The following is a 27,098-nucleotide window of genomic DNA, read 5'->3' on the forward strand; positions in this document are numbered from 1 at the left end:
AAATACTCCGGCACAGTAGAAGTACTCTAGTATAGTAAAAGTACTGCAGTAAAATAGAAATACTCCAGTATAGTAGAAGTACTCCAGTATAGTAGGAGTACTCTAGTATGGTAGAAGTACTCCATTATAGTAGAAGTACTCCAGTATAGTAGAAGTACTCCAGTATAGTAGAAGTACTCTGGTATAGTAGAAGTACTCCAGTATAGGAGTACTCTAGTATGGTAGAAGTACTCCATTATAGTAGAAGTACTCTAGTACAGTAGAAGTACTCTAGAAAACCGCACCTGCGTGACTCCGTCGGCTCCCCGTGGATCGGTGCCGTCAAAGAACGCGGCCGATTTACAGCGCAGACGCTTCCCCGCGGGGCTCGGGCTCGACCCCCGGTTTGAGCGGGACGCTGAGCCCCGGACCCCCGCCGACGGTCGGACAGCACTTTGCGTGGCCACCGACCGCCATCGGGGAGGGCGAGGGTGCGTGACCTAGACGTGCGGTGCGAGGCCGACGGTAGGAGACGTTCTCCTCCGGATCGACGAAGGGGCCGTGGAAACGTCCAGCGTTCATCCACCCGATGCTGACAGGAAGTGGAGTCCAGGCGCACTCGGGAGTTTTTCTCCATAAACATTTATTTTCAAGTAGTTTAAGAAAAAATAGATTTTTTTTTACAACGTTTTTCTTTATATGACTTTTTATACAGTACTTTCTGTGCAATTAGAAAAAAAACTCAACACAAACATCAGTTAATGAGGCAGCAGGTGCCGGCTGCTCTGAGGGACCAGCAGGGACAGAAAAACACAAAGGATGCTGGGAAAAGCAGAGAAACCAAAAAAAAACCAAACAGAACCAGATCTAAACTGGATCACTTGATCTAAACTGGTTCAGACTCTAAACTAACACAGTAAAACCAAACCACGAGCTGAATCCAAAGGAGCTGAAGTAAACGGGAAGTTTGTTTTCAGGTTTTTTCAAATCAAAGTGCAAAATAAAAAGCTCAGAATGTGAGAGATGATTGTAACAGAAACCAGTTTGTTCTGGATCAACACAAACACTTACACAAGCACTCCTCTCAGCTGACCTCCATTCAGAGAGTTACCACAGACAGGCGGGCGGGCGGGGAGACGGGCAGAGAGACAGAGAGAGAGACAGGCAGAGAAAGAGAGAGAGAGAGGGAGAGGGAGAGACAGGCAGAGAAAGAGAGAGAGAGAGAGGGAGAGGGAGAGACAGACAGGCAGAGAAAAAGAGAGAGAGACAGGCAGAGAAAGAGAGAGGGAGAGACAGACAGGCAGAGAGAAAGAGACATACAGAGAGACAGGCAGAGAAAGAGAGAGAGACAGAAATGGCAGTGAGAGACAGGCAGAGAAAGAGAGAGAGAGACAGGCAGAGAAAGAGAGAGAGAGAGAGCGAGAGAGGGAGAGACAGACAGGCAGAGAGAAAGAGGGGGCAGACAGAGAAAGAGACATACAGAGAGACAGGCAGAGAAAGAGAGAGAGAGACAGGCAGAGAAAGAGAGAGAGAGACAGGCAGAGAAAGACAGAGAGAGAGAGAGAGAGAGAGAGAGAGAGAGAGACAGTCAGTCAGACAGGCGCAGGACTGCAGTAACTAACAGTAACAGGACTCTGAACTTGAACACATGCGAGCGCAGAACTTTGGCAACACGTCAGGCTGAAGGTCGAGTGGTGACTGAAAAATACGGCAGACATCTTGTTGATGATGTCACAGTGCAGACTGGAGCGGGAGGCGGGGCCCGGCGGGGTCACATGACGTGTTTCTGGATGCCCGGGGTGAACTCCTTGGCGTTGGGGTTCAGACTGCTGTTCATCTGGGGGGAGAGGAAAATGGAGACGAAACCAAAACAATGCAGACTGATTTCTTTATGGGCTTTTTGACATTTTTCAGACGTCGGGGACAAAGCTTATGAGAGTTGTACGACTTCAGTACGTACGCCGTTTCAGTAGGCGGGCCTTCAATTCACGTTCACACCGCTAAGAGAAGGTGGCCATATGCGGCCCAGACCACCTCCGAATGCGTTCTGGGCGATCGGATCTTGGGTGCATTCACACCTGTACTTAGAGCTCGGATCACCCCAGACGCAGGTCTACGCCAGGTCTGAACGGGGCCATTGACTTGTTTTAAAATCATGAGGCCCACGAGGGGCTCCATCACACCCGTATATTGTCCGCTCTGGTCCCCGCGGAGGTCTATTTTGCGCACACGCATGTTCCCGTGTTTCCCACTTGCAGAACCAGGACTGTGCAGGAACACCCGATTGTCTTTTTTCAGCGCGCACACAGAACAGACAGCTAACGGACCGCTACCGCGTATTCACAGGATCTGACAAAAGGTGTGTTGAATGAGAATCGCTGACGGTGCCTTTCGTGTCCTTTATTTTAGTAAATAGATTTATGCCTTTTCACACTTCTTCAGACCCTGTGGACAACAGATACTGGAAGAATCGCTCAGATTGATTTATAGATCCGTGCAGACTGGTTTGCTGACGCTCTTAATTGTTTTATTTCTTGATGCCAATTTAAAGCCATCTACTCGCTGGAGACTGAACTCACCACGACGTCGAAGTCGGCATCCGCGTGGACGTCTGCGTCCAGAACCAGCAGACTGATCTGCTCCTGCAGCTGACTGACGGTCTGCGAGGGGAGGTCTCTGGACGGGATGAACCACTCCCACTGCTCCTCCTCCTCCAACATCTCCTGGAAACAACGCTCGATAAACTCCTCCTCCCACAGCTCCTCCTCCACCTGCACACACGCAGACAGACACCGACAGTTTGTGACGGCCACGCGCAGTATGTGGGTCACATGAAGAACTGGACTGGAGACAGATCTGAGACTCTTTCTGTCGCTTTTAGAGGGACCATACCGCTGTTCTTACAGGTTCTTGAAAACCAGACGCGTTTACATGCACTGTCGTAACCTCATTACTGAAAATCCCCCTTATACATGCAGCAGGTCAGTCATCGGACGTCTCCTCATTTACTTCACCTGACAAACAAATGTCTGAAAAAGTTGATGGAATATCAAGATTGCTGCTGTTTCACTTTCTGTCAATTCACTCGTGGAGATGAGTAGTTCATGAACGGTTCTGGTCGTTTTTTCTGCTGAGACGTTCTGCTTTTCTCTGCCTTCTCTCACACTGACCTGAATCCCAGTGGGCTTGGGACAAAACGAGACATTTCAACACTACACCTTTTTCGCCATTTTATAGAGTAAATGATGAATGCTGCCCCAGTTTCAGCACTTGACTTCACATTTTCGTCCTATACGACATGAAACTTGATCCACTTGTGCAGACTAAATATCCTCCTGGTCATCAATCCATCACCGTGAACAACATGTCAGACAGATTTTCAGGTTCTGAACCGCGTCACCGTTCAGAGCCTGAAAATCTGTCCGCCCTCAGATCTGCATCGCCTCACACTGATAACATGACTTCGACGAGAATAAATACTGATCTCTGCGACTGACTAACGACCGCGGGACATTTCAGGACTCTACACGTTCAATTCTTTATACTGAAGTGAACCAAATATGGCCGCCTGGGAGGTTCCAACACACGACTCCAACATGTCAAACAGGTCAGTTTGCTTTAAAGCCGGTAAACATTCATTATGTTTCTATGCACGAAAGAAAGCCGATTATTTGGAGCAATCACTTTTTTATTATTCTTTTTTGTGGAGCACACGGACTGGTTTGTTCTACAACTCAAATGTGTCTGAATTTGACGAAATATCGAAGTATTCAGATGAGGACCGGACTTTTTTCAGCTCGTGAACGCCTCAGCTTTAAAGCCAGGGGACGACTGTCTGCAGGAGAAGCGGAAGCACTGGAACGCTTCATAATTTCCATATTGATACTTGGCACAGTTCAAATGGGTGAGTGTGAACCAGACCAGATGCTGGAGCTGCTCCACAGACAGCGGTCCTGCTGGTTTTATTGGGTCACATCCTCTGACTCACAGCTGGAAGGCAGACGAGGGAAACGTCTCAAACCTCAACAACAACGTCAACAACTCTGACTTCGGATTTTTTGGGTCAAACTATTGTTTCCAAGGTCGAGCACAAACTTTCCTGCTCGGTGAATGTAGTGTCATCAATACGGTCCCACGGGATCTGCTTTTAACGGTCTGTCCCTGCCGTGCTGCTCAGACCGGAGGAGGACAGCGCCCACGTATCAACCTGCTGGCTGCTGCGCGGTTCACAGGAAGAAGAGAGAGTCCTGCGCGAAGAGCCAGGTTGATTACGCCCCCTGCACACAGACCAATGCCGTCCACACCGCTGATAGGACTGGGATGCAGACGCTGCGTTGTGTCCTCAACTCCAGCCATATGGTCAGTGAGTCGGTAGGTCTGACAAAAGGAGTCAGGAACGATAAACTAAGATCTACAACCTAAATGAAAGAAAAACAACTGATGTCCAAAACGGAATCACGGGATCTGGACTGGGAGCAATAAACCGGGACATTTTGATTAACCGTTATCGGCTATAAATCCAGATGTTTGCTCCTGGACATCCTCCGTTAAAACTGTCCACGCAGAGTTGTGAGTCCGTGTCACGCTGCGCCGCAGTATAAACGTATAAGCGCTGCAACGCTGAGACACATGATTTATCCGGTCATCACGCACGTCCGTACATGTAATCACCGGCGGGCGGTGTCGGTGACGCGGCGCGCTCCGTTATCACAAATGTCTTTTATGTGAAGGGCGTTTCCAAGCTGCAAAAATTCCTCCCCGCTCCGCGACCTGTCAGCTGGCGACACGGTCAGAGGTCACAGACTTACGGCAGATTTCCTTCACGGAAAAGCCACGACGGGCTTCTGTGTTTTGTTGACGCGCGAACGACGCAACGCGGCCTTTCACCTGTACGTCAGGTGTGCCGTCGGCTCCGGGCCTCACCTGCCTGTTGAACTCCTCCTCGTTCTCCATCCACATGTACTCGGCGAACGGGTCGTCCTCGGAGCCGAACTGGCTGCTCAGGATCACCTCGTTGCTGATCGTCATGTTCGGGGCCGAGACGTTGCTGAGACTCGGGTCTTTCATTTCACTCCCCTCACGCAGTCCGGCGTACGACCCTACGGGGCGGGAAAAGCAGTCATTTCACCGTTAGATACCGAGCGGCTCGTCCGTCATGTCACCGTTCAGGCTGGCTGTGATGGCCGCTGTCTGACAGACAATAGCAGGCAGCTAACGACGGTCGCCGATTCTGCCATTTTCCCCGTCGGCGGACCAGAAAAACGAGTCACATCGACAGAAGAAAACACGATCACAAGCATTCAGCGACATTACGGTGATCTAAACACGCCAAAGGTTGTGTTTCGAGGGCCGAAAGTACCTGACAGGCGGATTTCTTCGACGGCAGAGGAATCCGACGTTCAACTCCGTGTCCAACTCTTCTCTGAGTGTAATGGCCGCGCTGCCTCTGTTTGTTTACATCGCCAACGATTGGATAAACCGCTCTGCTGCCTTCACGTACTACATGACCCCGTTAAAACCGAAGGGAGCGGAGCGTCGGAAAGTAGGCAACGGGGACGCCTTAGATCACAGCCCGCAGATAAAAGCATTTACTCATTATTTTCTCGACCCCTGAGCTCCCCGGTGGTGGAATTGAAAATTGGACCTAACCAAAACTGAAACCAACACAACAATTGTATAAAAATGGCTTCTGTTTGCTGACTGTGCGCTTGTCTCTTGTTTTTTGTCTGATTTCAAAAAAATGGTTTTCTTGTTCTCAGCTCTCTCTCGTAAAAGAGAGCTCAGTCTCAACGACCCTACCTGCTTAGATACAGTTCATATGATTTCCAATAGTATCTGCATCAAAATAAACTTAGGATGCCAAAAGTAAAAATGCGTTTCATGCAGAATCAAGAGACAGAAGAGACACAACCATTCGTGCTCACAATCAAACCTGATTTTAATGTCTTTTTTTATCCTGCTGGGTAGTTTGTGAATTTCCCCCCAGAGATCCATAAATTCTGATCTAAACCTGTTATAAAACATCATCAATAATTTGTTGACTAAATTTTGCATTATTCATTTGAATCGGTAAAGTACAGTACTTAGGTAATAGTTTCCACCCCCACCTCCCAGATTGTACAAAATTCAGGTACAAGCTTATAAGGCATAGTTAGATTACACATTTCCACTGTACATTCATGTTGCACGATCTTAAAGACAGAAAAAAAGCAAAAAGGAAAACACATGCTCAAAAAAAAAGGGATCAGAACACATAAACTAAAAGTGAGGCTCCAGCAACATACGTTACATTGAAGAGATTTAGAAAGTAGATTTAGTTCATTCTTCCATCTGCCGCAGTAGTGTCCAAAGTTTGGTTTGAGCTCAGTCCATCTCTTCTCATGAATGTGGAAATTTCCCTTTATAATATCTGTTGTACATAACATAATTTGAAGGTTGGGGAAGTAAAAAGTTTGACTTAGTATTTCACAGTTTTGACTTATCAAGAATATTTTTATTTATTTCATGCAACTTTTTCATTTTTTCCCCATAATCTTCACAGCTGCAAAGTCTTCAGAACTTGGAGTGGAAACTTCCAAAGGTTCATGAAGGCAGCGCTGTAGTCCGGACTCGGGCGGTTCGCTTCGCTTCGCTTCGGTTCGTTTCGATTCGTTTCGTTTAACTCGTTCACAAACAACACGCATATTAAAGAACTAATTCGGAACTGTGCGTGTTTGTAATGAATAAACATACCAATGATAATCATATTTACAGTAAACATGACGAGCAGAGACTAAATATCGCGATACTTCATTGCTCCCCTTTCATGTGCGCTATTGGGTTCAGCTAGTTGTCAGCTACGCACCGAGGAAAACTAAGGTAAGTGTTTTTATTAGCACATATAAACGATATTATACATGTGAGCCGATGGTGCACAGTTTTATTTACAGTTTTCACAGTAGGAAATTAGAACCCTGAAGTGAAGCTGTAAACTACGTTACGTTACGTTACGTATAGCTTTAGCACGCAGCAGCACGCTAATGCTACTAGCAGTCGATGTATGCTAAAGTAAGCCTCGACTGTTGAGCTTGGCCTTCAGATTAAAAGAAGACTAATTCAATAATGTCGGCTTTTTTATTTATGGAGCTCGACGCATACGTTCATTTACCAAGGGCTCTGAATAAATGATGCGTCACCAGCTTTGAACACGGGGGCGATATCAGCGAGTTAGTGCCGTTAGCTCGGCTGCTAACCCAGCTCAGGTGTGTGCTCTCCTTCATTCAAATGTGTTCGTACAAATTTGCACTAAACTTCAACTTTTCCCAGTGTTTACTCTCCAAATAGTGTTTCACGGTGGAAATACTCCTTCAGGGTATCTGCAGGTCTTGACGACTGCTTTAAGGCCTTTAAAGTTAAAGGCCGTTAAAATATTTAAATTTCACTCTTAGAAGTCAAATTATAAATATATAATATAATATATTATAATATAATATAATATTATTTATATATATAGCAAAAACTGCCGGAAAATCTCCAGAACTATTGTTTCAGACCTCCAAATGTTCTGTAAACTTCACATGTGGTCCTGGAATAAAGAGGTTGTCAATCCGTTTTCTTATGCTTATCGAGGTACAGGTCGTGTTTAATGAAAATTCAGTTACCATTAGGAATTATTGCTATATACAACGGGGCAGAAATGTGATATAAATGTCAATAAATTCATTCACTTGGTAATTATTCTATTCCCGTGACTCTGGGGAAAAAGGTGCAAAACTTCATCCTGTGTGGTTTTTAAAAAGTCTTGGATTTAACTTGGTGAACCTGCAGAAACCCTGCCAGTGTACTTATCAACCATCGTTTCTTTATGAGAACTACAAAGTCTTATACACGGTAAAACTGTCTTGTATTGGTCCAGTTCTCCCCCTCCTTCCAAGACTCTCGAGAACGTTATTCTTACCCCATCTGCATACAAATTTGAAGTAGTTAATAAAGTGAGGTGGGGGGGGCACAACTCTTCCTTCACATCTTTTATTAAAGTGACTGTCAGCTGCTAACAAACTGATTCATATAGAGGTTTATTATATTAATCACATCTTTGATGTTTTGAACTGATTCCAGAGTTTCTCCTTTTTCACTGAGGATGTTTCCATCACTCTCTCTGTCTACATTAGTTCATTTTCTTCCTCCTTGTCTGCGGTGAATTTTCTGTCTCCTTTCCTAGCCTTCTTTAATTGCCTCTCATGTCCCAGTAATTACAACTTACCTCTGCTCAGGTGACTGTTAATGAATCAGTCATTTTCTTCCATTTACGTGCCTCTGTGGCTTAGTGCCTCTCCACTGGCGTCTGTTTTCATAGTGGAGACAGCGTTTGAAGAGTGTCTCTACCTCCTTGTGTTTCAGCAGAAATAAGACATTCTCCAGAGGAAGAGGAGTTCCCCTCCACTTTGACCAAGTTTACTCTTTGCACAAGAAATTAAGTGACGTTAACTTCCCCCAGTCCTTAAAAAATAGACACTTTTTTAGTGGCCTGCTTCATTCTTTATCTTGACTCATCTGTACTGAGGCGTTTTGAAGCCGGAGAGCAGCTCCACTTTGTGACGTCATGTCTCAGAAGTCGCAGTCAGATGGTGGTCAGAAACACTTCGCTGTGGGTCGGGGGCTCCTGGCCGCTGCAGAGACCTTGAACTTCAGCATGAACGAACAGCGATCCAGCCGGCAGATGGGGGGCATGTCCGCAGGTGTTGGGGTGGGCGGTGGTGGCGTGGAGGGCCAGGATGGCGGCGCTCAGATGTCCCGGCGTGGTGGCGGCAGCAATCTTGGCAGCACCATGAAGCTGTTTGCCAGTTTGGGGCTGTCGCCCTCTGACCTGGATGCTCTGGCTGAAATCCCCGAGGAGGACATCAGCGTGGAGACGCTGCCGCACATCCTCATGCAGCTCAAGAGCCGCAAGGGGGACACAGGAGAGCGGCGGGGGGCATCCTCCATGTCCTCTGACGCTGCTTATGGAGGAGGCAGGGACAGCTGGGACGACGTACACATAGGGAGGATCGATGGTCCTTCTCTGGGTCAGGGTTCAGCTAGGGCCCAGCCCTCTACAGACTTTGGGTACAGTTCCCTGCAGGACGTCTCCTCCAGCCGGGGCTACAGCTTAAATTACAACAGCAGTGGTGGGGGTGGGAGCAGGGAGAGGCCTTTTTCTGAGCTTTCCCACCACGATTCCTACGGTGGGCTCGGCATGGGGCCGCCATCGTCTGACCCCGTCTTTATGCAGAGGAGGATGGGCTCCCCGTCAAATGGAAAAGTCCAAGACTTCTTGGGAGTCATGCCCCCCATGTTCCCCCATGTGTGCTCTCTTTGTGACTTTGACGTTCATTCCACCATGGTGAGTACCGTCCATCCTCCTTCCTCTTTTCCTCTTGGACTAACTTTAAATTTTTCTGTAAGATACCTGAGCTCAGCTCAAGTCTTCTGTCCACATCAGTCAGTGGCAGGTGGTAATCATCCCTCATGTTTTAAGTGACTGGAAGTCCGGTTGCATCGTGTAAATTCCTTGTTTTAGGTCACCTTACAACATGTACTCTATCTTCATTATCTTACACTGACATCCGAATCTCTCCAACATAACACAGTAAGATTTGGGTCTCTTCAGTCGTCTTCCAGCCAGTTACCTTTTTTTAAAAAAAACAAGTCAATCCAGAAATTAGTAATGAGACGATCTGATATCATTCAATAAGCGATTCGTTGGATCAAATTCGGCTTTTTTCCAACTTGAACTCCATCAAAACCCAGCCCAAGAAATAAACGAATATTGGCTGCCGTATTGGGCTGTCCTGTGTATTGGTCTGACTCTAATTATCATGATAACGATTTTAACCGTATTGCCAATTCTAGTTACAGTGGGATGAAAATTCACATTTCAGGTGGTGAAGACAGAACAGATTCACTCACGTCCAGTAACCTGAAGCAGACGTCACCTTTTTTTCTGAATTCAGCTCCTTGTCTGTGACCCGTTTTTTAAAATTTTTTTTAATAAAGATAAGATTTAACCGAGATCCACTGAATACTGACTTTTTTTATTTTAATAACTAATATTGCAGATGCAGTCGGAGTTTGAATTTGGCTCTTAAATTCTGTATGAGGAAAATATAGACCCAGTCCTTACCTGGCTAAACCACAAAAGTTCAGAATTTTTGTGAACGATTCCTATAACATAGGTCGACTGGGGGAGGAACAGCTTGTTGAGCGTCATTAATTCTCTGTTTGTATCTGTAGGAGTGGAACCAACACACTAACGGACTTCGACATGCTGAAAACAGACGACTGCTCCTCGACATGTGAGTCCCTCAACGGACACTGACACAGTTTGAACATCACTGACGTTCCTCAGAGATGTTGGTACTTTTCTGGAGATGTAATTTTGGGTAAATTTATTTATTTTTTTGCTGTGTTCAGGTATCCGGAGTGGGACCCTGGTATGTCCTCTGGCAGAGGGTAAGACACACACACACACACACACACACACACACACACACACACACACACACACACACACACACACACTGGTGGTGTCTTTACTTGGGCCTTGAATGTGCCTTTTACTTTACATGCTTTGTGTGTCATTTTAATAATCAATATGTAATTGGACATGGTTTTCTAGTGTGTCCAAAATGTCATCATAGCTCCCATTAGCCTGCTGGCTGAAAATGTAAGAAGTGTGTCGGATAAGATTAGTTGGTTTCCTCCACAGTGAAGTGTCTTATTAGCTTTAAAGTAGTGTGTGTGTGTGTGTGTGTGTGTGTGTGTGTGTGTGTGTGTGTGTGTGTGTGTGTGTGTATGTATGTATAGGGCTGCAACTGACCATTATTTTCATTATTGATTAATCGTTATTAGTTTGGATTATAAATATCAGGAAATATTGAAAAATGTACATCCCAGATTCCCAGAGTTCGTGGTGACGTCTTCATGTATCTTGTTTATCTGACCAACAGTTTGAAATCCAAAGATCATCAGTTTAATGTCTCTCACAACTAAGAGGTTGAAACCACCATTTTTTAATTTTATTTTTATGATATTTCTCGTATCAAAGTTATAGTTTTGGTAAATTTGACAGCACTAATACTGATTGATCCGCCAGTCGATCAGTGAAGTGTGTGAGGTTTAAGCTTTGAGCTGTTTGTTTCTGAGTGACTTACATCTAAGTCTTTTTGCTCTAGTGGGGGTGTACTGGAGACCTCCAACCTGTCTGCAGGACTGTTGGGACCTGCCCCCTTGTCTTCACCTCAGACAGCAGGAGGGATGCCCTCCAGCTGGGGTAAGAGACACACAGAGATCTTATATAATTATTAATATCATTATCGTTATCATATCATCATTTTTATTTCTTTGCAAAGAACGAACGTGTCCTACTCCACTGCAGGAATCTGGTTGAATCTGGCCACCATGACTTAGGTTCCAGTAACTTATCTTTACAATTTAAACCAGGAGATAAATATGAAAAAAAGACTGGTGAAAGCATGTGATGTTAACATTCAGTATGTTTGTTTTTCAGGAGGAGGTGGAGGACCTGGTATGTCGGGAAAGAACCAGCCAGGACAGAATAAGGTCAGTCTGTGCTCTTCAGTCACATTCAACAGTTATTTATCACTGATCCTGTGGATTCACAACATTTCTGCAGAGCTCAGTAGGTGACAGATGCTTTGACTGAACCTGTGTCCTCAGATTAATCATTAATCCATCAAATAAATCTCATCTAAACTAAAATCTAATTAATGCACTTCACTTATGTCAGCATCAGTTGTTCTTCACCTGGATAGAATGGAAATATTGATAAGGATTCACAAAATCGAAACATGTAAAACAAGAATGTTTGTATCATCTGGTGACGTCTGATCGGTTGTTTTTTAGCACCACTCTGACTGTATTTCTCTAGTAAACGCAAGAAGAGTAATATCAGTCGGTCCTGGTCCCCGTTTCTAGCGTTAATTCATTTTTTGAATATGTGCAGTAGGGTGTTGAAGCTTAAACAGGGTTGCTATCCAAACACACGTTGCTTAATGCGTTTGAAAATGCTTGTAGTGCTGTAGTGAGAGTAAAGTGAAGTGAAATGTTGTTCGTCCTCAGTTGAGAAGCAGAGTGGTGGTGGTGAAGTACGACAGGAAGCCTCTCAGCAACAAGACTCTGTTCGCCTTCACCGAGCCGTTCGGCTGCCTGAGGGAGCACCTGGTCCTCAAAAACAAGGTAAAGAAACTGCTAAGCAACAACTTCAAATCGTCTTGTTAAAGCAAACATGTTAAATGTATGTTTGTCACAACAGAAGTTTGCTGCATCGCGACAAGGGTTTCAAATTCACCTTCCCGAAAGTCGGAGCGTAGCATTGTCCAGGAATCTCACTGCAGAGGGGACACACCTGAAAAAACTTTCTTTTTCTCCTTCAGGCCTTCTTAGAGATGAACAGTCATGAGGAGGCTCAGGACATGGTGAACTACTACGAGCAGCATCCAGCAGCTCTGTATGGCAAACCCATCACCTTCTACCTGTCCAAGAGGCTGATGGTCATCGAGGTAACAGTTCGCTTTAAGATCAAGATCAGAAATAAAACAAATTATAGAGCTGGTCAAACTGCCTCTGAATGCCCTTCAAGCGCTGAGACAGATTTTTTCTGTTTAAACCTCAGAAGGACGAGCGGTCGTCGGACAGGTTGAGAGAAAGACCTGTCAGGGATGTCAAAGGTCACGGCAGCCAGGTGGTTTTCTTCTCCAACCTGCCCAGAGAGGAAGAGAAGAAGAAGGAGCTGCTGACCATCGCTGGACGCTTTGGCATCGTGGAGAAACACCTTTTTTTAACGGATCAGGTAACCTGGGAGAGAATTTCCTGGTTTTCTTTCTTTTTTTTTTTTTCTTCACAAAGTTCAGGACTTAGATTAGATTGGAACTTTATAGCCAGAATTAGACGATGACTTGTGACTTGCAAAACAATGATGTAGTTGCGCGTCAGTATTAGATTAAAGAACTTCGCCAAAATTAAATAAAGGAACCAATTTTCAGGTTAATCATGCTTTTCAGTTGACTTATTGTCAATTCTTAAAATACCAAGATTGCTTGTTTGTATATCCCTTACGTATTTTATGCAAAGGCTGCATTAAATACATACAGTTTGGTTTTCCTCGGTTGTTAGTTTTGTCCACAATATTTTCCCCTTTTAAAATGACGAAAATCTTGATTACAGGTCTAAATTACATGTAGCTAGTGTTGGTTTGTATTTCTGCACTCGATCAAAGATTGTCAATGAGGTAAAAGAAGCTCCACTCTGTAACACCGCTTTACAATTAGAGTGGACAATGTGTTTTGGTATTTTCAACCAATCCAACATAGTGCTACGCCTTGTCTCTAGCGAATCGCTTCACGTCAACGTTAAAAGTCACCAGTTTCATATCATACTTTAAGCTGATCAACTTTAGTTTTGAACCAGGACCTTCAGTATTTGGAACAAGTAGGTCATGAAAAATAAGGTGTGTCAGATTTAGTATCTACAGCTGTTGTTTCAATGTGTCAGATATATATATTTAATCAACATCAAGTAAATATACGTATCAGATTGGCAGATGCTCAGTATTGAAGGACTGGGATCTGGGCCAAGAGAACTTGATTAGGACATCTCTACCCAGTTCTAATAAAATCTGGTCTAAAGGTAGATGTACAGTGCTTTTCTCCTGCTCCTGCATCCTGTTAGTGAATTGAAAACTAGCCCATGTAATGTCAGGTTTCCTTTAACTTTAATTCAGACTGATGGATATCAGTATTTTCCTCAGATGTGAGAGGCTGCTGAATCTGTCCGCTTTTCTGTGTGTCCAGGCATTTGTCCAGCTGGGAACCCCGGAGGACGCAGAGATGCTGGTGAAGTATTACAGCGTGAACCCCCTCACCATTAAGGGAAGACCTATACGCCTCAACATCTGCACAAAGTACAAAACGCTCAAGTGAGTACAGAGCTTCATTTCTACACCACCGACAGTCCAGATGCCTTTATTCACCTGTGTTACTGAGAGTCACCTGACATAACAAACTATAACAGAGGAAATACATCAACTTTATAGAAGGTTTTAGCGCTCACCTAAATACTAAGAGAGATCCAGACAAAAAATGTAACGCTTGACTCATCACTTTGAGTTTTTCTGTCTAGGTCAAACCCAGTATTTGGCTGTACGTAGTTGAAAACTGTCGTGGAGCCGCTGCAAACAGCTCCTTTCAGTGGAAAGTAGCTGAAAACTGCTGGAGAAGTCGCTAAATGTCACTAGATGCCGTAATATTCATGACACCATTGTCATATTTGCTTTCTGCCTGGTGTCAACTGGTTTCAGCCCTTTACCTTTTTGCTTCTCTCCTGCTCTCTGTGTTCACATATACAGTCATTTAATACATCTGAATAATTCCCAATAAAGCTGCTCTCATCTACATGTTTTACCGTTTCTGTTGTCAGACGACGGAACAGGTATGAAACAGTGACTGAAACGTGGAACATTGAGACGACATGTTAACCAGCTGTCACTTCCCAGACGTTTTCAAGCTGCTGCTGCTAAAATCCTGTTTTTATAACCACGACGTCGTCTGACAGATACACCAGACACACAAGTTAAAGACGACGGCTGTGCTGTGATTTCAGCTACATTTACCTGTAAAATGATCGGCCAGAGAGAAAGTTAGAAGTGACACAATACATTCATTTGGTCTCTCATGCAGCCTCCATCAAACATTGCCTAGAGGATATGGATTGTTATTACAGTTCTGAGAGAGCCTGACAAAGGAGACCAGGCCAGTTAACAATGAGGACAACTATAAAGTTTTTACTCACCTCGTTGTTGAGATTTTCAGCCACAGTCAGAAAAATATGGATTCTCACATAGGTGAAGTTTACAGATAGTCTGAGTTATAACTCCCTCAAATCTGAACACAAGACATTATAAATGTCCATACGTTCAGTTATGAAAATGCAGAACTTCATTCAGAATCTTCATGTTTTTAAGTTTCCTTCAGTATCGCAGTGATCCAGTGACAGTTGTCTGTACATCCACGGCTACACTGCAACAGGAGCTGATCACAGCTAATTGAGCAGCTTTTGATTGGACAGTTTGACTGAATGAAAACAAATACCGGCTTAAAAAAACATGGCTCAGGTTGTAGTTTGCAGCTTGAGTCACCAAATCCATACTTCCTGTTTACGTTCCCCAAAGAAAAAAGATTAATGATAGGAGTAACAAAATCTGTTCTTAACTTTTGTTATGTTGCACTGTCAATATTTATTTGACATTTCTAAGTCTAAGACTGTGTCATGTGGTGGCAGTTCTTTCCGTTCCATGTAGTACTAGGAGTCAACTCTTGTCCATCCGCAGGTTTAATTCATCATCTGCAGACGGTCTCAAGCAAACAGATCAAAGGTCACACAGCAATGAGCAAAGAGCACAAAACTTAGGAGAGCGTTTCTACACTTTAGTGAGTACAGAAGGGATGGGTTTTAGTGTAACTGTTCAAAGAGATAAGACACACACACAGGAATTGTTCCATCGCAGCTGCAGGGATGGAGGCCGTCTCCCTGGCATTATCTTATCTCTGAAGGTAGTACTCAGCGCATTCCATAGATTGATATAACTACAGCATAAAAGGTGAATAGTAAACGGTGAACGGTATTAAAATTTTCCATTACAGTCATCGACATGGTTCTTATAGTTCAGAAACACTGACACTCTCCTCTATCCATTCATCTACTGATATTTGACCTGTGCTGAAAACCAAATAAAATTTAAGTCCAAATCTCAAAAATTGACATTGTCACTGCGCACATGACGATTTGTTTTTCGGATTTCTTTTTCAGATCTGTATAATCTTTATTTAATCATGTAATCCCATTGAGGTCAAGATCTGATTTGTTCAAGAGACAAGAGTACAGCAGAGATAAATACTAGTAATACAGAAATAAAAGCAACCAGACAAAACAAAAGGACAAATGCAAACAAAAAGGACATAGTCATACGTAACAAAAGCACATAAAACAATGAGACAGTCACAGACATCACTACAGATTTGTAGTGAAATTTAAAATCAGCCTGTGGTATGAGTCGTTCAACTTCTAAAATCCTCTGTAATTAATTTCATTTATGAAGAGCAAAGTAGTGAAGCAGTCTGTCCAAGTTCAGTATTTACGGCAGGCGTAACTAGACTTAATCAGATCTGAGATCTGCTCTGCTGAACAGTGGTTTTAAATCAGAAGAGAAGTGATAAACCGAGGCCGCTTCATGAAATAAAACGATGTTATGTAAATGGAAGTTTTGTATTTACCCATGGATTAAGATAGTAATAGTAGTTTAACACCAAACTCTGGCATTTCTCTCTTTGTTTCAGTGTGAACCGGAGACAGGGTGGATCCGCTGGAGACGGTCGAGGCCAGAGGAGCGGCGGAACAAACGCCGCCTCCTCCACTTCTGGAACCAGGACCTCCTCCAACTCCAGAGCCTCCTCGTTTAAATCCTCGTCCAGCTCCAAGCCCAAAGAGGAGGAGAAGAAGGAGGAGGAGAACAAAGCAAAGGCTGAAGAGAAACCTGCCACAGATGAGGAGGAGGTTTCTGGAGTAATGGAGGGGGAGGACGGAGGGGAGGAGGGGGAGGAGGGAGGGGAGAAGGACGGCGCCCAGCAGGTAACCGATGGAGATGCAAAGGGGGAGGAGCCAGAGAGAGCAGAGTCCGTGAAGGACGCAGTGGAGGAGTCTTCAGGAGATGTTCATGGGCGGCAGGTGAGGAAACACTGAACAGAAACACAAAAACATGAAGGATTAAACTGAAAAGGATCTCTGAAAGATTAACGAGTGAGATGTTGGCAGGGTCCTGATGGTGGTGATGTCACTGACACACCTGGACGTGTGGGCGGGGCTGAAGGTGAGGCCAAGCAGTGGGCGGATTCAGAGGGACAAACGGAACCAACAGAGACTGAGGCCTCGACTGAAGAACACGAGAACAAAGATGAACCGACCACAGAACTAGGAGAGAGTTCAGAGACTGCGGAGGGAGACCTGCCTGCAGACATGGTGAGACAGGGTTTGACACAGAAATAGGCTCTGGGTTTTTTTTTTTTTTTTTTTTGGGAGCACTTTAATGGTACAGTCAGTGATTCTAATCCAACACACTGTTTTGTCATTGTGAATATCTCCTCACGGTGTCTGCTGGAAAAAAAACATCAAAAGCGTCATCGGGGTCATCAGGTGGGCAGCCTCCTTCACAGTGTTTCAATCATAGACCCATGACATCTCCAGAGGGCTCACAGGCAACACCTGGGGTCTCAGGTGCACCGCACCCCCCCCCCCCTCGTGCCGGTCCTGTTCTGATGCAGTTGATGATGTCCCGGGTCCAGGTGGTGTCTTTTCTCTTAATCCACACCCACCGTCTTTCCTGTTCGGCAGCACTAGAGAGGGCTTTCATGGATTGACATTGGGCTTGGCCTCGGACTGCCATGTTCTGAAGCAGCCTAGTAGTCGACTTGCCTACGAAGCCTCTGCAGCCAACTTCGACTGGGCAAACCTTAGCTTTCCAGCAATGTTGTTCAGCATCGGCTGCCAGCTCGGTGTACTTAAGTGACTTGCGTTCTTAGGCCTCTTCAACTGCATCCTCCCAGGGCAGAGAAAGCTCTTTGATGTAGAAGGTGCGAAGTGAGGAGGACCAAAGCACGAGGTCTGGTCTGAGGCTTGTAGTGGCGATCCCAGGTGGAAAGCATAGCCTCTGATTCAGGTCTGCCGATAACCTCCAGTCTCATGCCTCTCCTAGCTGCCCGGTGTTTGGTTTCGTTGGACAGGCCTTGGTTTGTTTCGCATCTTCGCGGACTGACTCCCTTTCGAGTGCAGAACGGAGGGGTGGAAGAGGTAGGGCATTGACGGATGTCCGTCTGGTCTCCATAGTAGCTGCTAGGCATGTGAGCACCCAGCTGTGCCGCCAGGTGTGACAACCTTGCGTCAGGCTTTTCTTGCAGCCAACCAGAATGTGCTTCAGACTTGCTGGAGACGGACAGAGAGGGCACGTAGCATATATATGGTGAACAGAACTGGTCCAAGTACAGAACCTTGTGGAACTCCGTGACTAACTTTTGAGCATATGGAGGATTTATCGTTAACGTGCACAAACTTGAGATTGATCCTACAAATAGGACCTAAACCAGCTTACAGCGGTTCCTTTAATGCCAATTAAATGTTCCAGTCTCTGTAATAGGATGGATAGGATTGAGATCTAACAAGACAAGTACAGAGACAAGTCCTTTGTCCGATGCAGTAAGTAGGTCATTTGTAACTTTCACCAGTGCTGTAAATCCACTCTAAATCCAGTTTCGCTGTTGAGCTCAAATATCAGCAGTCTTTCTCCAGAAGGACTTTATTTTCAAGGACTCAAGGACAAGAAGGACTCATGATCCATTTAGAGGCTGTTCTGGAGCTTTTGATCATGTCATAGGATGTCATCAGCAGATTGAATTTCCTTGAAAACCAGAAAACTGAAAACTAGAAATGGACCGTGTGTCGAGATTGTTTTGTGTGATGCGGAACTTTGAACCTGAAGAAACATGGATGTTTGTGATTTTTGTGTTGCATCAGTTTCAGCAGGACTTCCTGGAGAACATGGAGGACTTTGTTACATTGGATGAACTGGCAGAGGAGGAGGACGAAGAACTCGGAGACTCTGACACCATCGGTACCTGTCTTATATGATGAACTGAGTTTTCATTCAACAATGAGATGAGTTATTAGAGAAATGAGAGTTAGATTCACAAACGACCACCACTGAAAATGTTTGTCTCGTGCATAGATTTAACAAAAGAAATGCGCGGACATGTATACATGTTGGATCACAGGACAGAAGCTTAGTCCTAAAACATACCTGCACTTTACATCAGTTCAACTTTTACATGTTTATGTCTTAAAACAAAGCTGTTCCATGTTTAAATGAAACTTCGACTAATGTTGACCTCTGTGTGTGTTGTCTCCTCTTCTCTGCAGACAATACAAGGAGAGGGGTATGTATCTTCTGTCTCTTACACCTTTTCATTGATATTTTTATGAATTTCCAACATTGTCGTAATGTGTTAAAAGACAAACACAAAACTAACGTAAAATTACATGATGGGGAAAATAACAACCAAAACATCAGTACCAAGTGAAGCTTTATTTTTTGATTCACTATATACAAAAAAAATCTCTGCCGTGGTCACCAGTGACACAACGAGAAGGAAAGAATGAAAGTGGAGAGAAGGAGAATCTGACAGTTTTGGATAATGTAGAGTGAGAATGTGAGGACTGATACACATAAATCAAATGGAGAGTAAAGAATTAATAGAAAAACGATACAATACTTTGAAACTAGAGGCTGTATATGGTGCAATTCCTTTAGTCAGTGTACTTAAATGTTTTTTTATGTGCATTCATGTAGGATTTGTCCAAAAATAGATTTCAACCGACAGTAAAGCTGCATCATATTCCTAAAGATAGTGTTGTTTTTTATCCTGACCGGAGGTTAAAAAAAATCCTCAATTAAGTCTCCGGCTTCATAGGGTTAAACAAGAAAAACCAGCTGCTGGCTCAGGAAGTTTTTGCCGGGCTCGTAACGAAGCAAAAAGCTATTTGTGTTATTTCTATAAACCACGAGTAAATCTGCCGTTCTGAGCAACGGGCAGAACTGAATTATTAATGCTCAGATACTGTACGTGTCTGTTTGGTGATATTCAGTTTTTTTTTTTCCTTCATCTTTTCTCAGGGTATGAGGGTGGTGAACATCGTGGGTTTCAGACGAGGTTACAACTTCCTCAACGAGCTGCTGGGACTTGCCAAACCTTTTGGGAAAGTGGTGAAACACCTGGTGCTGGACTTGAGACCCGAGGTATGCGGGACTTTAAACCGCAGTGTATTATAGTGTTATTCAAAATCCGGTTCTCCGAGTGGTCTACGGGTATACGATGGCAACTGGGCGTCTGTTGTAGCACTTCATCTCGACACTGTCTCTATCAAAGGAAGCCAAAGCTGCCAGAAAAGTTCAACTAAAGCACTAGTAGAGGTAGTAATTATGTAAAAGTGCTTCCTTTCTGAAAAACTCTAAAATACACTGGTGCCACGTGATAAATTACAACAGCTGTTGATTTTCTGTTCAGTGGTGTTGTAGTAGGTGGATATACTTACCACTCCACGTTCCTTCTGTGTTTTATTTTAAAATAGTAAGTTATTCTTGTAGCCTATTATACTTGAGTACAAATTCAAGGTGCATGAGATTTTCCAGTTTGTTCTTCTTTATACTTCAAAACGGTTCAGACAGAAATATTGTACATTTAACTCACATTAAATTTTACACACAGAAGCTTCGATGAGCTGACACAGTGTGACGCACTGTCATAGATTAAACGACCCATCTGTGTGTATTATAGTGAAAACTAGCTCCACACATTAATGCATCAGTAGTAATAATCCAGTAAGAGCAGAGTCGTTGTAAACACGCCCTCAAGCAGCTCTTTTTCTGATTTTTCTGTTTTTTTATTTTTTTTTTATTTTATTTTGAGGGGCCTGTTTTTTACTTTTGATACTTTCGGTACATTTTCCGACATGACAGACGAGTGTTTTGTGTGTCTCTCTGCTCTCCCCGATCAGGCGTACCTTCAGTTTGCCACAGAAGAAGAAGCTCGAGCGATGGCCAAGTTTTACAACAGTAACGTCACGGCGTCGGTGTGCGGTCGGCCGGTCAGGGTCAGTCACTCCATGACCTACCCCACCATCCAGGTGAACGTCTCTGCTGTTTGACTTTGCTTGAAGCTTCAGGCAGTCGAATGAAACCAGTTTTTCTCCTGTCATCCTCTAGAGCCGCATCTCTGAAGGCCTCTAACCGTTACTCTGTGATTAGTAGAAGTTCAAGAGTTTGGACAGAACGCTTCATTTTAAAGGCTCTGTGCTGTGATTGACAGTTAAATCTAGAGCTGACGCAGCTAGCCGATTTATTGATTAGTCAACTGACGTCTATCACACTAATTGGAGACCTGGTGGTGTTTTTGTTTTTGGCCATTTTCTGATAGTTTATAGATCAAACAACTAAATCGTTTGAAATAATCGGCAGATTAATTGATAATGAAAACTCTCAATTATCAATCTGCTTTGTTTTCTGACTGCTGCTTCTCTTTGTTAGTTTTCACACTTCCGTGTGCAGCTTTGATGACTTTTAGCGTCTCCGACCGTCTCCTCTGTCTGCTCTCGTCAGCGTGGAGCTAAATTCTCCTCGTTGTCCGGTTTCTGTGACGAACCTCGTCCACCGGCGGCGGAACGTCTCGCAGCAGAGTTTGGTTTCCATTTCAGACAATTTCCTGCTAATTCATCCCCGTTTATCTATTTCTAACTCATGAATATATCAGACTGTTGTTCACTATTATAGGAGAGTTAAAGATTCCGCACGAATAACATGAACTTTATAATTATTTTAAAGCCTGTACAGTGACGTAGGGTTAATCTATATCTCTGATTAGTAGTTCGATCTGATCAGCCGTGATCAATCATGTGATCAGTTGAAACTCTAACAACAACCGTTTTATTCTGAAGTCTGATCAGTATGGGTCCTGGTCTGTAACCTAAGAGGTTTAAGAACAGGAACCATTTTATTTTGGGTTTCTCCTTTTCGGGCTTGTGCACAGCAGAACTGGGAGTGTGTGTTGTGGTTAAATGTCGATCTCTGTTCTTGTACATTTCCTTTTTCCTGAGCTGATGTGACCGGAACAGGTCAGTTTGTACATGACTTGATGACTTTCTTTGTGTTGCGTGCTCAGTGCGGCTCCAGCAGGGTGGTGTACGTCGGTCAGATCCCCAGCAGTAAATACTCGGACGACGCCGTCCTGAAACTCGCCGAGCCATTCGGGAAAGTCAGGAAGTATTTCCTCAACAGGATCAAGAGAGAGGTACGGAACCAGGACTCAACTGCTTCCTGAAGATACTGTACTTCACTGCTGCTGCAGAGATTTAAACACTGATGTTTGTGCCCTCAGTGTTTCATTGAGATGGACAAAGCCGAAGATGCAGAGAAAATGGCTGAAGAGTGCAAAGCCAATCCACCGAAGTTCAATGGGAAACGTCTGACTGTCTACGTCAGCAGGAAGTACAGACAGCTCAAACACGGGTGGGTTTCGGACTCGGCTGCTAAAGCTGTGATCAACGCACGAGTCCCGGCTGCTAAAAAATGAATTTAATGAGTTTAAAACAGACCACAGTGTATACTGCCTGTGTGTGTGTGTGTGTGTTGATTCATTTTATTTATATATATTTTAATATAAACTTGTTTGCTTAAGTGATTGTTATTGAAAGTTGACCCCGTATTTTCTGCCCCTCAGTTCATCTTGATTATGGTCTTAAAAAGCCTGAAGATGCAACTGTCACATCTGCAAACAGCTTGTTATCTGAAGTGGAGGTTTACACGTTGCAGAGTTGAAACGACAGCCTGTCCATCCACAGCGTCGTTTCAACTTTAACTTTGACGTGTTCTGTTTCAACTCCAATAAACTGTCCAGAGGAAACGCTGCTCTTCACTTTAACTGTTTTGTTTTTTTTATTCAGACATCGGTGTCCGACAGTTAAGAGAGAAAACAGCGGCACTGCGACAAAATCCTCCAAACACCCTGAAGAACCTCCAGCCAAGAAATCCAAGGAGGAGAAGGAGGGAGAGGAGGAGAAAGTGAAAGAGGAGGAGGAGAAAAGGGAGGAGGAGAAGGACAACAAGGAGGAGGAAGAGATGCAGAGCTCTGATGCGAGCAGTGGTGAAGAGAAGAAAGAAGAAAACTCAGAGAGGAATCCCGAAGTTTCTGATCCGAAGCTGAAGAGCTGTGAGGATGTGAGTCAAAACCATCAAGAATTTAAACCTTCGTCCAAACTCAATCCTCATTTACTATAAACAGTAACGCACTATGTTTACTGTCCGTCCGTTAGGGCCGACCGTAAACATAGTGTGTGGATTTCTGCAATAAAGCTCCAGAAATCCACTTAGAAACCAGAGGAGAAAGAGGCTGCAGAACTCCATTCAGAATCTTCCTGTTTTTAAGTTTCCTTCAGTGTCACAGTGACCCAGCGGCAGTTGTCTGAACGTCCACGGCTACGCTGAGAACAGGAGCTGATCACAGCTGGTTCAGTAACTCAGCTTCACATTTTATAGATGCAAAAACTCTACAGCTGAAATTTAGCGTCTGAAATCTGAACGTTTACTGCTCACTTTAATCTAGTGTGTGTTGCATAGGGAGCGATTTTGACCACAGGCGAGTCTTCAGCCGTTCCAGCCGCTCTGCCAGGCTGCACTTTATCGGAGTTACTGTAACCGTCAGCTCCGGACTTTGAAATATCCTTCACACCAACGTCCGAGTCCTAATTACAACTGGGAAAATGGGGATTGATCAGATTTGGCGCCAAGACAGAAAACCTGAGAACCAGACCAACATGAGCAACCTAACTGCTTTGTGCTCTCCTCAGCTGCAGGAGGTGAAACAGGAGGAGCAGGTGGAGGAGATGGAGACTTCGACCAATCAGAACGGGCAGACTGAGGCTCCCCCGCCTGCTGAAAACAAACCCGGCGTGGCGTCTCTGCCGCTGCCCCCCTACGACCCCGACGCCCCCCTCGGTGAGAAAAGACGAGCGAACGGTGTTTTTCTTGTTTCCCCTGAGATTTTTCTCAGAATAAAGAACCACGTAAAAAAAGCGTGAGAGCCGAGGAAACGCGAGGAGTTTACACACGACTGAACTGTGGCTTGTTTGTTTGTTTGGTTGGTGTCTTGGTTCGCCTCCATCTGTCGGTCTCAGGTGTGGCTGTGCAGATGGATCAAAGCTGAAGTCGTCAGTTTTATTACTGTAGTAAAAATAAAAGCTGATCACTGATCCTCATTGTTTGTGCAGGTGTTGAACACGTGAAGATGGGTTATTACTGCCGCGTCTGTTTCCTGTTTTACTCCAACGAGGACACAGCCAAGAAAACCCACTGCAGCAGCCAGATGCACTACGACAAGCTGCAGGTGAGACACGGCTCCGCCCACATCCAGGGCCATGAACCAGGACTTTCTTCCGGTACCAACAGGACATTTCCACTACGGGAACTTATTGACTTGTAACTTAAGGTGCAGCAGCAGGTTTGCAACGGGACAAACACCACAGTTGATCACACAGGACACGTTGACATCAGCACCGCAAGGAAGTTTGTGGCACTAGATTCGTACGATATTTACGTCCGATATTCAGATTCAGGACATCTGTCGGGTTTTGCTTCAGTCTTATTTATCCGTCCCGTGAAGCGTAGATCGTTGCAGCGTGGGGACTTGGTGAAATGTCTGACAGTTCCCAGTAACGTTCAGGTACATTTGGTACTTTTTAAATTAAGTGTTTCCAGTAGTGAAATGTTTTATCCATTTATGAATTAGGCTACGACAAAACTCTGCTTCACTATACTTTCTCTTGGAGAAATTCTATTAATTTAAACATACTGATGCTTAACAGTCGTCATGTTAATGCAAAAGAAAATCTCTACGCGCAGCGATTCTTTGTCTCCAGACACCATCGCTTTTTCAATGGATATCTGAAATGTTCTGGTTTGTGAAACGCAGTGGTGTGACACAGTGATGATTATTGTCATTGATTAATCTGCCGATTTATTTTTTTTTCGATTAATCGTTTCTGTTAAATGAGACCGGGGTGACGTCCTTAAATGTCTGTTGTGTTGGGACCGACAGTCCAGAACGATTCAGAGACGGAGAGAAACAACAGATCCTCGGGTTCGAGAGGCCGAAACTGGAGCGCTTGACGGTTTTTGCTCAAAGAATCACTGAAACCACTGAGTTGATTATCAAAGTAGCTGCAGATCTTTCTTTTTTTTTAAAATATTTTTTATTTGAGTGATTGTTGCTGCCCCTGGTTCGGGTTCTGTGGATGTCCAGGTTACAGGTTGGGAAGTTCCCGTAGCGGACCAGGCCCATGAAATGAAATGTCCGTGATGATGCGAAGGTGTAAACGCTGCGTGGTACTGCCATCATTCAGTGGTGTGGTGACACCTGGAGAGATTCCACAGAGGTTCGGGTTGTCAGAGGTTTTGTCTGCTGACATTTGACCTGCACATTACAGACGTGTTGTGGGAGAGAGTTTAGACCTGGCCGTGTCGGTGAAATCGGCGAGGGGTTGCACACGGTCACGTTTCAGCTATAGTAGGTCAGATGTCATTTACAACTCAACAGGTCTAATGTGTGAACAAACTTATTTTTTCACATGAAACCTTCACACTCACAGGTGTTCATATAGTTTGTTTTTCAGCCCTGATCGTCGTAATATTATCATTGTTATTATTGATGATGATAAACTTTATTCATATAGCAACCTTTCAAAATAATGTTACAAAGTTCTTTCACAAGGGAAAATCAAAACAAAAAGAGATCCACACCACTGTTAAAGAAAGATCCAGTGAAATAAAAGAGAGTAAACATCCTCAGGCTGGAAGATCAGGTCAGTTAAAGGCTCCGTGTAAGAAGTTTTCACAAGTATCTGATGAATCACAGTGACCTGATGTTTCCTCGTGTTTTTTTGTTGCAGAAATATCTGGAGAAGGAACAGAGCAAAGCAGAGAAGAAGAAAGGGAAGAAGACGTCGTCGTGAAAACACCGTGGGAGGTTTCGCTCTTTATTTTTCTTTTAGTTTAGTGTTCGGACTCGGAGCCCAGTGCAGACTTAACACGTTGGGAAACAGCTCGAGGGATCTGGGACGTTTGTCTGGCAGGTAAACTGTGGATGAAATCGTGTAGTCTGCATTAGGCTTTATTTGACCCCCCCCCCTGCTTCAATGTCACATGTTGGAAAACCCCAGACCTGAAGACTACAAAGACTTTCAGTGTCCCGGAAAGCGTCCACGGAATGTGATGAGGTGTGAGCTGCAGCGGCCGATGCAGACGCACAGCGAGAAGAGAATCAACAGGAAAGTTCAAGATTTTTCTTCAAGTCTGTCTCATTCCGCCTCTCGCACGTTCTGTCCGTCCATGTACAGAGTTGTCGGTGTGCTCAGACTTCACCTCGGTCACGTTAATTTGACCGCCGGACAGTTTGCGTTGCTTCTCCCGGAACAGCTCATTAACGTACACGTCGCCATTCATCTGTCGGTCGATCTTTAGTTTATAAAACCTCAGAATATAGTGAAAAATGCGAATCACAATTTTCCCAAACTGGATTTCAGATGTCTTGTTTTATCCGGCCGACTGTCCAAAACGCAAAGATACTCACTTTGGAACTGAACCCACTGGTCAATCGAGAATATTAATCGGCTCGGTCTTTTCGGCCGGACCGGCCTTAGAAACGCGAATGTCGTCGGCCGGCTGAGTTGAATTGCTCGATTAATCAACCGGTGGATTCAGTTCTGTACTGAACTGTTTGGGTTTCGGATGAAACGAGACACCTGCGCCTTTTTTTGTTTTTGTTTTTTGTCTAGTGAGATCAAAAAACGGATGGATGAGTAAAACAAAACATCAGACTGGATCTAGTCCAGCTTTTACAGTGTCGGGAAGGGACGGACAGGAGTCGCCATCACACGCCAACAGCTCTTCACATGGACATATGAACACGTTAGCGCTGGATTAAAGGGATAGTTCAACATTTTGGGAAATAATCTTTGACCACTCTGGTTAGCTTAGCTTAGCATAAAGACTTGAAACGAGGGGGCGCACAGCTAGCCTGGCTCTGTCTGTGTTTAAGATAAGTTAAGCACTGAAACTATTTCTTGTCAAACAGTTTATCCTTCCGCCAAGCGCCACACAGTCAATCCACAGAATCCCTGGGCGGATGGATACACACATGTGCCGCTGTTTGTCAAGAAATAGTTCCAGCAGGTGACACCAGCCTGAAGCTGAGCTGTAGAGGAACGATTCCTTTAAGTCTGGTTTCATCCTCATAGAGAACAAACTTTGAATTTGCTGAACTGTGATGTTTTATGGCTCAGTTTTTACGTTGTTGATTATTTGGATGTTTTATAAAATAAACCAGTTTCCTCCAATTTGATGATTTTTTTTTTTTTTTTTTTTAATTAGCTGCTAAATTCAAAGCGTTTGTCTTCAGCTCCGCAAAAACTGAAACAAAACAGAAAACTTAACC

At 44.3% G+C, this 27,098-nt stretch overlaps 2 protein-coding genes across 4 annotated transcripts; one reads left to right on the forward strand and one right to left on the reverse strand.

The window, feature by feature from the left end:
- Positions 1-1,500: 1,500 nt before the first annotated feature.
- Positions 1,501-5,473, reverse strand: LOC120785411 (polyadenylate-binding protein-interacting protein 2-like). The gene is made up of 4 exons (XM_040120124.1): positions 5,339-5,473; positions 4,903-5,078; positions 2,559-2,750; positions 1,501-1,816 (listed from the first exon to the last, which is right to left on the reverse strand). Exons 2-4 carry the CDS (start codon positions 5,044-5,046, stop codon positions 1,751-1,753), a joined length of 402 nt encoding a protein of 133 aa, XP_039976058.1. The 5' UTR covers positions 5,047-5,078; positions 5,339-5,473; the 3' UTR covers positions 1,501-1,750.
- Positions 5,474-6,216: 743 nt separating this feature from the next.
- On the forward strand, positions 6,217-27,000 carry matr3l1.2 (matrin 3-like 1.2). Of its 3 annotated transcripts, none has more exons than XM_040120120.1 (23): positions 6,217-6,837; positions 8,359-9,340; positions 10,231-10,292; positions 10,411-10,449; positions 11,172-11,269; positions 11,507-11,559; positions 12,079-12,195; positions 12,393-12,518; positions 12,632-12,808; positions 13,809-13,933; positions 16,350-16,737; positions 16,825-17,028; positions 18,577-18,673; positions 18,979-18,995; positions 19,733-19,855; positions 20,614-20,742; positions 21,774-21,902; positions 21,990-22,120; positions 22,555-22,828; positions 23,458-23,605; positions 23,878-23,993; positions 25,377-25,467; positions 25,555-27,000. In XM_040120120.1, exons 2-23 carry the CDS (start codon positions 8,561-8,563, stop codon positions 25,659-25,661), a joined length of 3,531 nt encoding a protein of 1,176 aa, XP_039976054.1. In that variant the 5' UTR covers positions 6,217-6,837; positions 8,359-8,560; the 3' UTR covers positions 25,662-27,000. The 3 variants fall into 3 exon arrangements, with proteins under 3 accessions (XP_039976054.1, XP_039976055.1, XP_039976056.1); XM_040120121.1 differs by having other exon boundaries at positions 8,362-9,340; XM_040120122.1 differs by lacking the exon at positions 25,377-25,467.
- The last annotated feature ends 98 nt before the right edge of the window (positions 27,001-27,098 follow it).

This window comes from Xiphias gladius, chromosome 23, assembly GCF_016859285.1.
Source record: "Xiphias gladius isolate SHS-SW01 ecotype Sanya breed wild chromosome 23, ASM1685928v1, whole genome shotgun sequence".
NCBI lineage: Eukaryota > Metazoa > Chordata > Actinopteri > Istiophoriformes > Xiphiidae > Xiphias > Xiphias gladius.